This window comes from Vicia villosa, unplaced genomic scaffold (genome assembly GCF_029867415.1).
Source record: "Vicia villosa cultivar HV-30 ecotype Madison, WI unplaced genomic scaffold, Vvil1.0 ctg.000283F_1_1, whole genome shotgun sequence".
NCBI lineage: Eukaryota > Viridiplantae > Streptophyta > Magnoliopsida > Fabales > Fabaceae > Vicia > Vicia villosa.
In genome coordinates this window covers 41,680-58,199 of record NW_026705121.1, presented here as the reverse complement: position 1 = coordinate 58,199, position 16,520 = coordinate 41,680, and the positions used below count along the sequence as shown (strand labels likewise).

At 33.7% G+C, this 16,520-nt stretch overlaps 1 protein-coding gene across 1 annotated transcript; it reads right to left on the bottom strand.

The window, feature by feature from the left end:
- Positions 1-229: 229 nt before the first annotated feature.
- On the bottom strand, positions 230-3,622 carry LOC131626379 (replication protein A 70 kDa DNA-binding subunit A-like). Its single transcript, XM_058897196.1, has 10 exons — positions 3,482-3,622; positions 2,698-2,965; positions 2,400-2,621; positions 2,199-2,289; positions 1,972-2,110; positions 1,723-1,880; positions 1,509-1,629; positions 1,184-1,354; positions 1,015-1,083; positions 230-914 (listed from the first exon to the last, which is right to left on the bottom strand). Exons 1-10 carry the CDS (start codon positions 3,620-3,622, stop codon positions 699-701), a joined length of 1,596 nt encoding a protein of 531 aa, XP_058753179.1. The 3' UTR covers positions 230-698.
- Between the last annotated feature and the right edge of the window lie 12,898 nt (positions 3,623-16,520).

Here is a 16,520-nt window from a genome sequence, read left to right as displayed (position 1 = left end):
TAAGTTGCAGTTACCAATGAACATATTATATAAAAGTTAAAGGAAGCACAAAGCTATCAGAGGCAAACAGAACTTCTATTTGTGCTGGTCTGTTTAAATAATGTGCAAAAAAAATGTTTGAAAGTATCTGAGTCATCTATAATGTCTGCCAAGAAATTTTAAATGTCGTTTATGAAATGATATAAATTGTTTCAAACTCCTAAAGCATATGAACGAACTAATGACTTAACTTACACTCAATGTATGCTTTAAGGTGGCTATTTAGATTAAAAAAGGCACAGGGCAAAGAACATTATACAAATACTGTGATACAAGTTTAGTGCTGTCATTTGTTGAGTGAAAAACCAAAGTTACAAAACCTTAAATGAGGTTGCAAGGCAAAGAGAATTCATAAGATGAAAGGAAATAAACTTTGAACAGTTGCATAGATAATGGAAATAAACTTTGAATAGTTGCATAGATAAAGGATATAAACTTTGAATAGATAATGGAAATAGCATGATTAATGCAACTTAGTATCATCATTACAAATACCTTGCTATGAGGTTAAGAGTTAAAGTACGGAACAAAACATGCATAACGACACGAATGCCACAAATTAACATACTTAATATCTGGATAAACTCCTTACAAAAAAGGGTGTCACATAAAGTTATGCATCAAAAAGGAACCAAAACATCCGAGTTAGGCCCACCAGTTTACTCCTTCTTAATCAACTTAGTCTTCCTGATAGGCTTGGCTTTAGTGGCAGACTGCTTGGGTGTGATTTCTTCAGATAACATGGCATCATTGATAGAGGTTGATGGAGCAAACCTCTTGGCTGGAGTAGTGCTAGAGCTTGCAGTAGGACTCCCAGAAGTGTTGCCAGCAACGGACATCGGAGCAGATTCGGTTGGTTCAGAAATTGGTGTTCCCTAGTAATGCAGAAAATTATACATGAGCATGGTTGGATAGTTTGGTGAATTGAATGCATTGAAATTATTAAAGGCTGAGATGTTGTAGTAAATGGCTTACATTAGGTTGGATAGGTTCCTCAGTAACACCATTTGCCGGAATTTCTTTAACAGCTTCAATTGATTCTTGCTGCAAGAATTCCTCAGATTGGTTATTTGTTGGTTGTATCATGCTCCATGTCATGAAAGAACTTAATTAACATGTAATGTTATAAAAACTAAAATAGTACCTCATTAGGTGTGAGGTAGTTGTCAAACTTCTTGTATAAGTTGTCCTCGTTAAGTATAGTGACAATAGAGAATTGACCGAAATCAGATTGATATTTGACGCGGAAGACCAAGTCTTTATTCAAAAGTACATCGAGATGTGAAGGCCAAATCTTCGGGTTTTCCTCTCCTGCCTAACCATTATAACAAAATTCCCAACATAAGATTGCCATAGAATTGGAAGCAAGTAAGAAAAACAGTGCAGATTTTGATTATGTCATTTTATGTGTATTAGTTCATGGTCTATTGTAAATGAAAAAACAGCAAGACAAATTTGAAGACTATGACCTCTTTCATAAGTTGTTTCAGTTCCTTCGCATTAAATTTTGTGTAAGGAATAACATCCTTGTCCCAAAAAACAAAAGTACCACTGTAGTCTTCATACACAACCTCGACCTCAATTTTGAATCTATAAGAAAAGGAAACACCAATGTTAGCCACATGATAATGCTTTAACAATCAGAATGATCACCATGTGCAGTTGAAGTTAAGCAAGTCTTACTTAGTCACAGGTTCAACATTGGAAATTCCGCACGAACATTGAAATGTTTCGCCGAGTGACTTGTTAGAAGCTTTACAGCCTGGGCATGCTTCAAAAAACCAGCCAAACTTGGAAGCTTTGAAAAACTTTGTAGTTCCAATAGTGGTTGCATAACAATCCTTAAGGGACATGAAACATAACATGTCATAATTGCATGGCCGACGTTACTTTAAATGGCATATTATGCAAGAACAAATTAAAAATACAAACCTTTTTGGACTCAACAATTGCACGGATACTTTGGACCTCGTCGAGACTCTTCCAATTCTTGTTAGCCGATTGAAGAGATGAATCACAGGTTAAAGACAAGGAAAGCGCAGGGCCATTGGATGAATCATTTGCAAGATAGCTGGAAAATGAAAACAATTGGACATTGTAGATGTTTTCAAGTGGAATAAATGAAGTAAGCATGATAGTTGGGCAAAGTTGCGAATTACCTAGCTTTGAATTCTTCCACTTGTGGATGTTCCAAGTTGATGAGGAGTCGAGAACCATTCCAAGCATTAGAGAGAGATGGTAAACCAGAAACTGTTAACATATTAAACTTGGTTATTAAGAAACATTTCAATGATAGAATAATGCCTAAGTTCAGTGTGATGAAGCAATGAAAAAGTGATTAGGAAAAAATTGGATTACACCTTTGTTTGGCTTGCACCATGCATGTGTCAACACAATGATTGTAGGACTTTTTTTCTGTGTGCCAGAGGTATTGTAGGTCGAGAATTGCTTGCAGTAATCATCCCATAACACAACCTCAATCACGTTTCCTTCAACATCACGTAAAGTGATATTAACGCAAGACTTCCTACCATCTCCTCCCATCTGTGACCTAAGGACTTCATGAAAAACACCTATGACATCTGCAATTTAAGTTATTATTAGGTTGGAAATAGGCCAAAGCGACAAACAAAAAACCAGGCTAACTTGCATACTCACCATAAAGCATATCAGGCTTGAAGCTTCCTTTGAGAAAGTTCTCTATAGGGTGAAAGTTGTATTTGTGATGGGGTATGTCGGGAAACGCAACATTTGTCATGGCAGTCCCTCCATTGAAGACAATCTTGAGTGGGTTAGAACAAACTTTCAAGGCTCCATCATTAACAACAGGCTCTCCATTATGAAGTGTATATGTTTCATGTTCTTTCACTTGATCAATCCAATCTTTGAAATCTCGGCTCCGGGTGGTGACGTGAATTTGATCGCCCTGTGCCAATCAAGGCCAAAAGATGAATAAAACATAGTACATGGAATGAAAGTTAGTAAAACAAAGAAAGTTAAGAACTTTATATTGTGAATCCAATAATATTGTGAAGTATATTGACATTGAGTAATGGTCACAAAACAAAGTAATATAAGATATTTAGATAGCAGAAAGCAGACAGACCAATACCAAACCAAAAAATTGATGTTTAATGGAACAAATTTTTTTGATTTCGTATGATTATATTCCTTTAACAAACAGGGTAAGACAAAGAAACAGAATGGATAGAAACAGGGTAAGACACTCAGTATAACAGCTCCCGAAAAATATACAAACATAGCCAAACACAACCATAACAACAGATTCAGAGCTTACAATGTATAGAAAATTATAAAGCAGTCGCGGAACAGACCAAGAGTGAAGTTTTTATTCATGTTACAGAGAAACATACAACACAGGGCAGCAACGTTAAGAAACAATAGTCAAAGATAAAGCATTTTGAGATAAAGAAAAACAAACCTTAACATCCTGAATAACCAACTCGACGTGTTTCTGTCCGGTTTTCTCCTTAACGACCCACAAATCAACAACCCTTACCTGCATCTTCCAAACTTGGTTTCCTTTGACCAAATCCTTGATGAAAATCGGAGCCCTTGACATTGTTCTTGAAGTAGTCTATAGAAAAAAGAGCAAGTATTATAAACTGAGGAAGGAAAAGTACGTTAGCAAAACATCATATGAAAAAACGAAAATGACAACCTTGAGGAAGGAGATGAGTGCTCTGGCAGAGAGGGAGAAATCAGTTCGGTTGCTTGGAGAGAGTGAGGAAAAGGAAGAGTGTTCAGCTTGGGTTGAGTGTTAAGAAGAAAAGGAAAGACTTGGTTTGAGCAGCAGTTACCGTCAGTGTTTAGGAAGTAGGGAAGAGAAAGAATGGAAGTGAAAAAAGTGTAATTTAGGGGGGAACCAATGAGTAGCAAACACTTGGCATGGATATGTCCAAAATATATGATTTGTTACATTGTTATCCTTAGTTACATATTAAAAATAACGTGGTGCATTAATCTATGAAGGGGCAAATTTGTATTTAACAAACAAAAAAGTTACAAAGTTTATGAGGAAGTCTACCATGATTAGTAGTTTACTTAAATAGCCTTGGAGTAGTGTAAAATTTTTTTTGTAAAAGGGTAGTATAGGAAAAGTGCTCAATCTTTTAGTAATGGTTAGGATAGTAGATGTTTTGTGTTGGAGAAAATTTATACATGCTTCGTTTTGCATATCTAGGAATGTTATTATGAAGTTGTCATTAATATAGTCTACTATTTGTGTAGATGAAAATCAGAAGAAGGCATTGCTTTTGGAGTTTGGAATTTGAAGATGTTATTTTTTAATGTTACAATTGCTATTATGTAGTTGTAGATTTAAACTTTTGTTGTTTAGATTTTCTGTATTGAAATTTTCAATTGATATTATGGTTTTTTTATCTTAATGTTTCAATGAATATAAATGGTAGGGGTGTTCAAATTAATCTGGTATTTAGATTATTCATATTCGTATTGAGATCCGATTATTTAATATTGGTTAAGATTTTAACCAAATCCAAATCCTTATTGAAATATGATTATTTAAAATTAGTTTATTCTTTTAAAAAAAAATTAATTTAATTTCGTGATCATTTGACATAATAAATACTTAGTGTGAATGTTACCAAAATTCAATTCTAAACTCAAGATCAAGATTAACATCATTTGGATAGCAACCATTTGGAGTATATGGCTCATGAGAAATGCTATCATTTTTTAGAACAAGTCTTATAGTTATGATGTGGTGTTTTCTAATGTAATCTTTCTTTCTTGGAGATGGTTGGCTTTAAGCCACCCTTTGTTTCATAATAGCTTATATGATTGGTACAAGTTACCGCTGTCCTGTTTCAACTCTGTTTAGAGTTTTTGTTTTGTAAGGATTGCACCCCTAGTGCGATATCTTATAAAATTTGCTTATTGAAAAAAAAAAATACTTAGTGTGATTTAACATTTTAATATCGATGATTTTTGTTTAATGAAATATGATTTACCAGTATGCTACAAAGTATCCTGTGCATTAAAATGTATCTTTTAATATATGATAATTTCTTTTTTAAATACGAAAAAATGTATATACTAAAAAAAATGCTACAAAACGGGAACCAGTTTAGCCCCAAAATTACAAGAACCTAAAGAAAGGTATACCTTACATATTCTTTACAAAATTATTCTGAATTCCTAACGGGATGAAATCTAAAATGATGGTAGAGCCAATGTCGAACGCTAAATTAGCAAAAAAATTGGCACAAGAATTATCTTCTTTATAGATGTGAGTGATAATTATATGCGAAAAGTTAGTGTGAAGGACTCAAAATTGCCAATGGTTCCTTTAAGTAAAAGGAACTAACATATGGTTGGAAAAAACTTTGACAACCATGATAGCTATCTCCATAGCACGGATCACCGCCCCAAATTCAGCATGAACCGAAGAGTTGCACCGAATATTTTCCGCAAATGCAAGAATAAAGTCTCCTCTATAGTTACGAAATATGCCTGCACCACCCACATTGGAGGTATCATGTAAGAATGCTCCGTCGCAATTGCACTTGATCCATCCAAAAGATGGAGGGTTCCAAATCACTTTAATAATAGAAGGAGCTTTAGGAGGGATGATATTAATTTTAAAAAAATTTCTTTAGCCACCTCCTATCCTTCTTGGTCACCTCTGGCGAATTTACTAAAATACCCCTTGTTTCGGAAGTTCATTTCCGAAAACGTACTTTTATTGGAAAAAAAGGTGTTTCGAAAATGAATCTCCGAAAAGTTGAATATTTTAATGAAAAATATTGACTGAGATGCATCTCCGAAATAAGGTTAATTTTCAGAAAATTGGTGAATTCGGAAGTTCATCTCCGAATTCACCCCCTTGGATGAATTCGGAAATGAACTTCCCAAATAAGGTCTAGACAGAAGAAAAATAACAAACAAGAACGATTCGCTTTATTTAATCGGATGAAGATTACATCGATCACATTACATAAGATTAAAGTTACATATTGTTAAACACGGGTAGGTGAGGATGAGTCAACATTTTGATAACGTCGGCCCCCGATCTTTGAAGTTCCGCGTCCAACTCGATCGGACCCTTCGAAGAAAATCGGTCGAACGTTGTCCACAAAACCGCTAAATCTTCGTCGTTCTTGATCTCAAAAGGTGTGAATTCAATGCCTCCCTCGTCGTTAAGCGATGGCGAGCGGTACTCGAGCTTGACAACCTTTCGATTTTTGGGATATTGCAATAGCGTGTGGAGCGACGTTATCAACTCCGCAAACGGCGTGTCGCGCGAGAAGCGAAATTGGAACGGCATCAGGTAGCCGGTGGTGAAGTAGACGAATGCTAGGTGGGGGTAGGTTTGTGTCATTTGTGTTTCTAGGTGTGAAGGGGATGAAATGGGAGATGTTTACCTCAAATTGTAGCTTTCTATGCTCCCTTTAACGTGATCAACGGTTTGAAACTTGATTTTGAGACGAAAAATGGATGGAGATTGATTGAGTTTTGGAGAGGGTTTGGAGAAGTTTTGGAGAAAAAATGATAAAATAGTGAAGGAGGGAAAATTGTATATGCAGGAATATTTTCGGAAATGAACTTCCGAAATATTCACGGTTTTAAATTTTTTTTTACTTCGGAAATGCATCTCCGAAAACACCACTTTTTTGGTGTTTTCGGAGATTCATTTCCGAAAAGTATGAAAATTCAAAAAAAAAAATTAACTTCGGAGATGCATCTCCGAAGCAGGGGCAATTGGGGGATTTCGCTGGGGGTGACCCCCATAGGGAGGTGGGTAAAGAAAAATTCTAATTTTAAACTCTTTGATGAAGGTGAAATCCAGCATGTTAATATAGGTAGCTTTGTGCGATGAGTTTTCGAAAATTTGAACTTGCCTCAAAATCTAAGAAATGGCATAATCAGTGTTAGGCTTGAGGTTATTGTGTTTAGCAGTATTGCGAAGCTGCCAAATGATGCACAGGAGTCAGGAGGTGCACAACAGCAACACAGTGAACGAGCGCGACTTGCAGAGATTTGTTTCTTATACTAATATCTAACCAAGCAACAATGGAATCGGGGGAAGAAGAGATATGGAATTTTTTCATGAGCCAAACCCAAAGACATTTGGAGAAGGCGCAGTCAAATAAAAAGTGGTGAAACGACTCCGAATAATTACGACAAATAGGGCGTCTGGAAACTAACGAGAAACCACGATCAATAATGAAGTCATCAGTGGGAATTTTGCCGTGCAACATCCGCCAAACAAGGATGGATCTACTCGGAGGAACGTTGATATGCCAAATAGCCTTCCACCAAGGGGCACTCGCGAGCGTTTTAGCCTTAAACCGATAAACCTCTTGCAGCTCCATATTACATGTAATGCTATGCTTCCAGCCCATAAAATTCCATGTAGAATAAAAAATGAAATAAAAGAAAACTAAGATAAATGTAAAAGCTATGGAACATGGAACTTATTTCTTTTAGTCTCTCGTTTCAATTTCTCTCCATACCAATCATAAGAAGTTATCAATGCCTTTTTCAACTTCTTTCTCAATCCTTTCTCTCATTCCTATTTTCATTCTACCATTATAGGCTTTGTAAATTTAAGTTTTTAATATAAATGAGAATAGGTTATGTGGAACTCTAATCTACTAAAAAAAATCAAGCCCTAAGTTTTGTGAATAGTCTTCCATTTTTGAAAGTGCGTGTTAGCTTACTTAAAATTTTGTTTTATTTCAACTTATACATGAATAAGAATTTCACCTAATGTTTAAATATTTTAACAAATTAAAAGGTCAATAAAATTAAAAGTTTGTCTACATTGACTTATTTAAACTTATTTAATAGCATAAATTTTGTAAGACTACGTAATTGAAAAAACTTGTAAAAACAACTTATCTCATTATTCATAAACTATTTTTATGTTTTTTTTCATAATTTTTTCAAGATAGTTAAACTTTATGTTTGTATTCAAGTTGACGTTTTTATAAAATACGTCTGTATAAAATATCACATTCCAATAGTAATTTTTAATATATATTTAAAAAATTAATCTATGTTAACAAGTTTAAATAACTAAAAAAGGTTAATAAATTTATATTTTAATTCAAATACAAAATATAATATAATATAATATAATAATATAATAATAATAATAGAAAAAATTATTTATATTTATTTACATATATCGGCTTGATATGTTATAAAAAGAATTATATTCTTTGAGCTATCATTTTTAATTAAATAGTCTGATAATATATATATATATATATATATATATATATATATATATATATATATATATATATATATATATATATATATATATATATATATATAGTTTGGTCTATGTTTTATGTAAGTTAGACCGTAGACTTTTGTTAGTTGTTCTGACTTGATTTAATCTCCAGCATGGTAATCTTCCAATAAGCTGCTTATTAATAGATCACTTACATAAAATTAAATCTTATGTGTCTTTTCAAAATGATATTTTTTGAGAATTTCTCCAAGTTCCCCAATTCTCCAACTATAGTTTCCTCCAATTATTTTATTTTTATGATTCATAAGATGTTTCAATGTGCAATATATTGCATATTAATTATTAAGAAAGTTGAATTTAAAGAAATTTGTGAGAATAACAAGTTAGTATTGCAAAATCTAAAGAGTTACAATGGTTAATTGAGTTTTATACTCTCTTCATTTGAGTACTACATGATAAGAATGATAAGCCTAGTTATAATAGATTATAACTAATCATTCCAATTGAATATAAAATGGAATTTAGTGCATTATAAGAAATGGTAAGCCTAGTTATAATTGCTTATAACTAATTTTTCTAAGTGATCCAAAATGGTTACAACAGTTTTGGAAGCCTTGAGCATCAATTGCTTGTAATACAAGTCACTTGTAATCACCATCTTCCCTTTTCATATGATGCATCCATTTCTCTTCTATACTTTGATCTTCATTATCCGTGTTATTAAACATCCTCCCACAAAATTGATCAAAATAATGAAATGATGTAATAGAGTAAAGAGTACCTGAAGTTAAGTATTTTGAGTGTATTATAAAAAGCATTGCGTAAATAGTCAGAAAAATAAGATAGAGTATGTTTTTGTTTAACATGTTTAGTGGAGGTTTGAGGTGAATTTTCTGATCTGGTGGGTGCATTTAAAATTATTAAGTAAAATTAAATGTTTGTTTACATTGATTTATTTGAACTTTTTTGATATGATAATTTTGTAAGACTACTTGATTGAAAAAACTTGTGAAAACAACTTATCTCATTATTCATAAACTATTTTTAGTCTATTTTCATAATTTCTTCAAGATAGTTAAACTTTATATTTGTATTTAAGTTGACGTTTTTATAAAATATGTTTGCATAAAATATCACATTCCAATTGTAATTTTTAGGAATATATTTTAAAAAAATTAAAATAAGTTAACCAATTTACTAGAAATCAAATTCAAAGAAAAAGAAGGCACTAATTAATCATCAATCAGAACAAGTTCAAAAAAATATTGGTTTCAACATGTCTAGCTATTGTATAATGTCTAGTAGGCAGCTTAACACAAATGAGAGTGATTTAACTGTAAAAATGAAACCATTGAAGTGATTCTTACATGTGATCAGTGACACCTCAATCAATGATCTAAGCACTACAAGAAATCTTCTCCCCAGCGACATATATTAGCGACGTGGAAAACACGTGGCTCAAAATTTCCCGTTGTGACGTGAAAAACACTTCGCAAGGTGTTTTTTAAATATTAAATAACTTTATAGCCATAAAGTAATCAGAAGTCAGGCATTGGGTTATGTGAAAAAAGGTTGCGACGTGGGATACATGTTGCTACATTAAATTTATAAATTAATTCATTAAAAGCCATAACATTCACATGGGGGAATATTCAAATTTTTAAAAATTTGGTTGTGACGTTACAAACACATCGCAACATTTAGAAACCAAACACAACGTTCCACTGAAGTGACATAGTGACAGCTTTACAGGCAGAGACATGAATTAATGTTACCGTTGCCATGTTGCGACGTGTTTCTCACGTGGCAAATAGCGATGTGATTGTCACGTCGCTACATTGTGTATTTATGTACCCAATTCACTTCACTCCACCACCATACAAGAACACAATTCATTTTCATTTTCCTCTGCAAAACCAAACCAGAACCACAGCCCTTCTCTCCCAAATCCAACCCTTCTCTCCCAAAATCCAATTGAAATACCAATTCAATCCCAAATATTTTTTTATATCAAAGGTAATTAAGGTTACATCATTATTTTCTTATAATTTCATTCTATATTTTGTTTTTAATTTTTGATTTTTTTTGTATAGATTTAGTAGATTGAAGAAGGTGGAGTAGATTGAAGAAGGAGGAGTAGATTGAAGAAGAGGTAAGTTATTTTTTTCTAATGTAGTATATTTTAATAGATATATTAGGTTATTTTTGTATAGATTTTAAAGAGATAAGTTTTTTAATAGATTTATTAGGTATATTTTTAATAGATTTATTAGGTTATTTTTTAATTAGGTTATTTTATAAATTAAAACGAAATTATAAATTAAATAATTATTTATAAAACTTAAAAAAAATAGAATATAGTAAATAAAATAAAAACGAAAATTAAATATATTTTTTATTAATATTTTTAAAACTATTAATAATTATTTAAATGAAATTCTCATCATAATTACTTAACATTTTATTTTAATGTCATACAACATTGCAGGAAAAATGTGTGTGGGATCCGTTGAATGAAAAAATGGTTCAGAAAGTTTTCAATACCAGATGCTCTAAATGTCTGATATGCTGCGGCGAGTAAGGGAGAATTATGAGCTTCACGGCATCCGTCCTAGCTGGATAGGCGAGGAGGTTTTTCAGGAGCTTGTTACATATTTGAGGACTCCAGAATTCCTGGCTAAATCAGAAACTTTTAAGAAGATGAGGGCATCTGTAAAGGGGGGTTGTGTCAATACAGTTGGAAGTATTAATACCGCGGAGCATGCCCGACAATTGGTAAAAACTTTAAAATTTTTAAGTTACATCTTTATTCATAATATATTTTACTAATTATTTTTAATTATATTATTTAGGCTAAGGAGTTGGAGAGAAAACCATTGATGCCTGAGTTGCTTTCGAGGACCCGGACAAGAAGATCGGGAGGTTTTGTCGACGAGCGCACGAGATTGTATCTTGTAAGTAATGAAATTTATGTTGTTTATTTTTTTTTTAATTTAATAAAAAATTTGTGACGTTATTTTCACGTGGCAACCTATATATTGTGGCGTGAATTTCATGTGGCAATTGATAAATTGCCACGTGAAAATCACGTGGCAAATCATAAGTTGTGGCGTGAAAATCACGTGGCAACTTTTTAATATATTTTAATTTATAGTATGTACATATATTTATTTATTATAATTAAATATGCATGTAAATATTTAACTTAAATTTTTTTATTGAATATGTGTGTAAGATGAATATGATAGATTGCTTGCAATTTTTCTGGAAAATAATCCTCAATAGATGCAAGCAGAGGGGGAGACGCTTAACGCTGATGTTGATCACTATATTTTGTGTGAGGTTATTAAAGAAAAAGGGCCTAATGGTTGCTTTTTTGGGGCTGGAAATTTGGCGTCCAGCTATAGAGCTGGTGATCGCAATCTGTTTCAAAGAGTTATGGATGGAGAGGGTGGATCGCGTCAACCAAATCTGACACACGAACAAACTGAAATAGTAAGGAAATTGGCGAGACGCGAAAATGAGGCCATGAGGCAGCAACAAGCGCAGGAGATGGAGATGACGCGAAAGACGCAATCTGATATAGAGCAACAACATGCGCGGCAGATAGAGGGCATTCTAAAGAAGCGAGCTGAGATGGAGGAGCAGATGAGACGATTTATGCAAGGTGGTGGAAATTACAGTAATGTTCCTGATCAAGAGCCGGAGGATGACGGAGTGGATGATGATTTTAATCCTGATAATTATTTTCCGAATGATGACGATGCCTCTTAAAAACATTTTCTATTTTATTTGTTTTAAATTTATATTTATGTAACTTATTCTACATTTTAATTCATTAAAATATCAGTTTTAAATTTTTAGTTTTATTTAATTGAATTTATTATAAAAAATTTATTATATGAATTTATTTTATAAAATTTTATTATATAAATTATATTTTATAAATTTTATTATATATAAATTTTATTATATATATTTTATGATATATAAATTTTATTATATAAATTTTATTATATAAATTTTATTATATAAATTAATTAATTAATTATATAAAAATACAATTATAGCTGCGTTATTTAATTTTTTTAAAAAAATAACATTCAAAGTAGCGACGTGAGACCAACGTCGCTATAAAAGTCAATATCACAGTCCCCCACACCTGCCACATCTGCTCTGCGTGCAGGGAGATGTTCTCCATATAACTTTATTGCGACGTGGGAATCACGTCGCTACCTTCTGACGTGTTTTCCACGTCGCTACTGAGTTGCCACACGTGCTCCTGCAACATAGCAACACACGTCGCTATTATTTGATTGTGACATGATTTTTAACGTTGCGACGTGCATCCACGTCGCTGCAGAGCAGTTTTTTTGTAGTGAAGATCCTAGAGTAGATTATTGACGTAGATACATTAATTCTTCATATTGCTCCGTAGTCATGGAAGGTGAACTTGACATTACGTCATTGGTTTGATAAGAATCTTCCACAGCTTGTTCATTAGCACGAGTGGAAGAATTATTTGCATATTTTATCTGCATGCGAGGAGGAAAACCATACTTGACATATCAATTATCAACTTTGTGGGTGCACATACAATGAGTGCACACACGATTCCCACCCTTACTAAATGAATTTGACCCATAAAATTTTCCTTTTAATCTATATGAATCAACAACATTCACAAGAGCTTTAGAATCTTCAGAAGGAGCAAAAATACTCTTGCATCTCATGTTGTAAAACCATGTAGAAAATATTGTTCATAGGGGAAGTGTATCCATTAGCAAGATTTGAGACTTAACCATAGAGAAATTGCCATTCAAATTATTTAATAACAAATTGCATACAAAAGAGTGTGATGTTGTCTAGCACTACACATAGCTTTATTTCCAAAAAAAAATCAAATTGGGATAAAATTTAGTAACTGGTTTAGATTCTTGTTGCATTTCATAGATTTCTTGCATTAATTTAGAGATATGAATCAAATCACCTTTTGAGAAGTGTTCCTCCATATATATCCAAACATCAACTCAATTTTCCATGAACACAATGGATTGAGCAATTGATTCAGATACAGAGTCAATATTCATGAATGCACAATCAAGTTGCATCAGTTCCATGCACGTTACAACAAATCAAGCACATTAGTGATATGAGAAATAGTTTCATCCATGAATTCGAATTTCATCTTGCCTCCAAGTACAAAACTCATCTAACAAGCCTAAGAATGATTTTTTAAAACATTGAACTTAGGAGAAACGACAACTGACGAAGGAACATCCCAAAGATGCATGAAGTACAGACTTCATGTATCAAGTTGAGGACCTACATAACTAGAAGTTTATGCAATGGTGAAATTTGGTTGAACCATGAATGCGGAAACAAATCACCCTCAGATCTAAAGACTCATAATACCATATTGAGAAAATGGAATCGGGAGAAAATGAGAGAATACGAGGTTTATTATTGCAAAACCTAAAGAGTAACAATGATGCACTGAGTATTATACTAGCTTCAATTGAGTACATGATAAGAATGGTAAGCATAGTTACATGAGATTATAACTAACTATTCTAACAAAATCCAAAATAGTCGCAATAATTTTGAGATCTTAGGTGTATGCTACATTTCTTATAGGAACGAGAATTAGTGTTGATTGTTGTCGTAGAACTCTGAATACGATGATTCTAATCTCTTGTATGGTGGTGCGGGGTGGACCCGCAAGGTTAGAAACCCAACGCCCAACTTAGTAAGAGAGCCCAAGATAAGTGTAGTGTAAAGTGGAGATCACAAAAGTATACCTTAAATCTCACATGTGCTAACTATACTCGTTGGATAATCTCAATTGGGCTATGCATAGTTAAGCTCTTGTATTGGGCCTTCTGCCGGATATAAACAGTTTCCCTTAATATTTATTGGATGGGAAGTCTTCCAAAGTAGTTACCTTCATCTAGTTATCACGTCCAACCATAGCAAAAAATGGAAGGTCGTGTGGCGGTAACAAAAGTAGTGGGGAACAATAAGGGCATCAAATGCTTTCTTATCATTGAAATGTCTCCCCGAATTTTCGGGTGCATGGCTTTAGGTTTGCAGGTTAGGGTGTGGCACTTTCCCCATGAGAATTCAAGTTCACTTGAATTTTCTTGTATTACCAAGGTGAAATATGAATGTTGATTTGTAAGTTTTTGTTTTCTATTGACCTGGTCTGTTGCTTTCCTTCCAATATATAATAGTCTATTGCCTTTTGGGATAACTTTATCCATTTCTTAGAATCAGTTTCTATTTGCAAGAGTAATTTCCTTCTCGAAAAAAGCTTTCCATTTTGCATTTAACCTCTACCTTCTTTGTCAAATCATACCCCTCCATGTACCCTTCTTATCATTGAGCTTGTCATGGCTATCATAAATGAGCACCCAATAAGTTTATATAGCAACTTAATTAGTAGAAACTTCCTTTAACGAGTTATACTTTGATGCTTTTCTTTCTAACAAATATACGGGAGCTGATCGCGCAATCAACTATGTGCCTACTCCATATATGGTTTTAGGAGATTTAGCCTCCCTCGCTTTGATTCGGGAGACAGAGGTCCCTGTTTTAAATAAGGAAGAAGCCTAAAATTTTGTCAAGACTTATTACACTATTTATGGTTGGGATCCAATTTATTTCGAGATCAAGGATCATCTGGCGCATGGAACTCAGTGTGAGGGTGTCGATTGGCTCAAGCCCTTTGAAATCTTCCAGGTTGAAGAGACACCTCTTAATGGTATCACACTCAAAGAGTGGGTTGATGCAAACAAATATAGTTTGGAGGACCCTAAGATATTTAGAAACTTTTCTATTCAAGTGACCCTATGACAATGAGTGTGATTAACATGGAAGTCGACCGTCCCTCTGTCTAGTAGGTTGTCCGTGTGAAATCTGGCAAAAGGATATGTAGCGGTTTTGAAAAGTGCTCCAATACTTTCTATGAATGTTTATTTACTCAAATCAACATGTGATTTCCCATATCTGAGTTTTAATTGGAGGTGTTTATATTTTAAGGATTGAACCCTTCTTAACTCCATCCCGGTGCTTGGGCTTATACAAGGGTGTTCCAGTTTTTGGCCGAGTACTGGTCTTGGAAACCCTCCTTCCGAGCGTACTTCCATATTTTTCTATAATCCGCACCTCATGATATAATAAGCGAGATCAAGATCTGTTCATACTACATCCAAAAGTTCCCCGATTTAGCCCTTTTTTTAGAGCTAGTGTGATTTCTAGGGGCACTTCGTGCTGGTGAAGTCAAGTAATAGAAATCCCACTCCACGCTATATTATGTTACTGTTGGATCTTCTTGTTCTTGCATGATTATATTTTGATTGTATTAGATAGGTCCATTTCAATCATGAACCTCATTTGTATATCGTTCGATTGAATTCTCTCACTCCTGATGAACTTATGATGGAGAAAAATCTATACACCTTTTAATAGAGTCTCGAATAAAAAGAGGCATTTCTACCCACTCAAATGAAGCCTTATCTATAGAGGAAAAAGTTTGTTGATACCCATGATATTGTGGGCGCGACCAATTGTCATGATAGGAAGGAGATTTTTGGTGAGGATGAAGTCATCCCCTTGTAGTGTTTTTCATTGACACATGTGTTGATATCTAAAGTTAAAATGGATTCTAAATTGAATTCTTGAGAAAGGTTTACGCTAATTCCTATGAGCAGAAGGCTCAAGGCGTCAACCTCACTCCTTTGACACGAGTCAACACTTCTCTTCCCTTCAGTTTTAGCATTCCTTCTAATGTCGGGGTTTCCCCTATCACTTTTTGGGATGAGCCAACCATTTTACAGGGATTCTGTAGTGATTGCTGATGAACGGGCTCGATTCCCTCCTACTGCTACCAAAAGGACTGGGACCATGATCAAAGTCCTTTCTTTCAAGTAGTCTGTTACTCTTTTCAAGCTATCGGCTATTATGCCTGTTGAAGCGGTAAAAAAGCAACCAACAAAATGTTTTGGAAGTATTTATCCGGGAAATTATCGTTTCCACATGGACTAGTGCATTGAACTGCCGCTCAACAGTTTCCATAGTTATGAGTTTGGTTTTGAATGAATTTAAATATGAAAACGCAAAAGTAAATATTAACACAAAAGAATTCATTCTTCGGAAAGAAAAGACTTATCAAGCCTGGTATATAATCTGCTTCTCACAAACTTAAACTTATCGACCAGTTACACTCAACCTA

Excerpts from the sequence above, each read along its gene's own strand:
- LOC131626379 (XM_058897196.1), bottom strand. The coding sequence starts at position 3,622 with ATGTCAAGGGCTCCGATTTTCATCAAGGATTTGGTCAAAGGAAACCAA. Across the intron at positions 2,111-2,198 it reads GTGGAAGAATTCAAAGCTAG|CTATCTTGCAAATGATTCAT; the intron begins GTAATTCGCAAC and ends TTCATTTTCCAG. Across the intron at positions 1,630-1,722 it reads AATGTTGAACCTGTGACTAA|ATTCAAAATTGAGGTCGAGG; the intron begins GTAAGACTTGCT and ends CTTTTCTTATAG.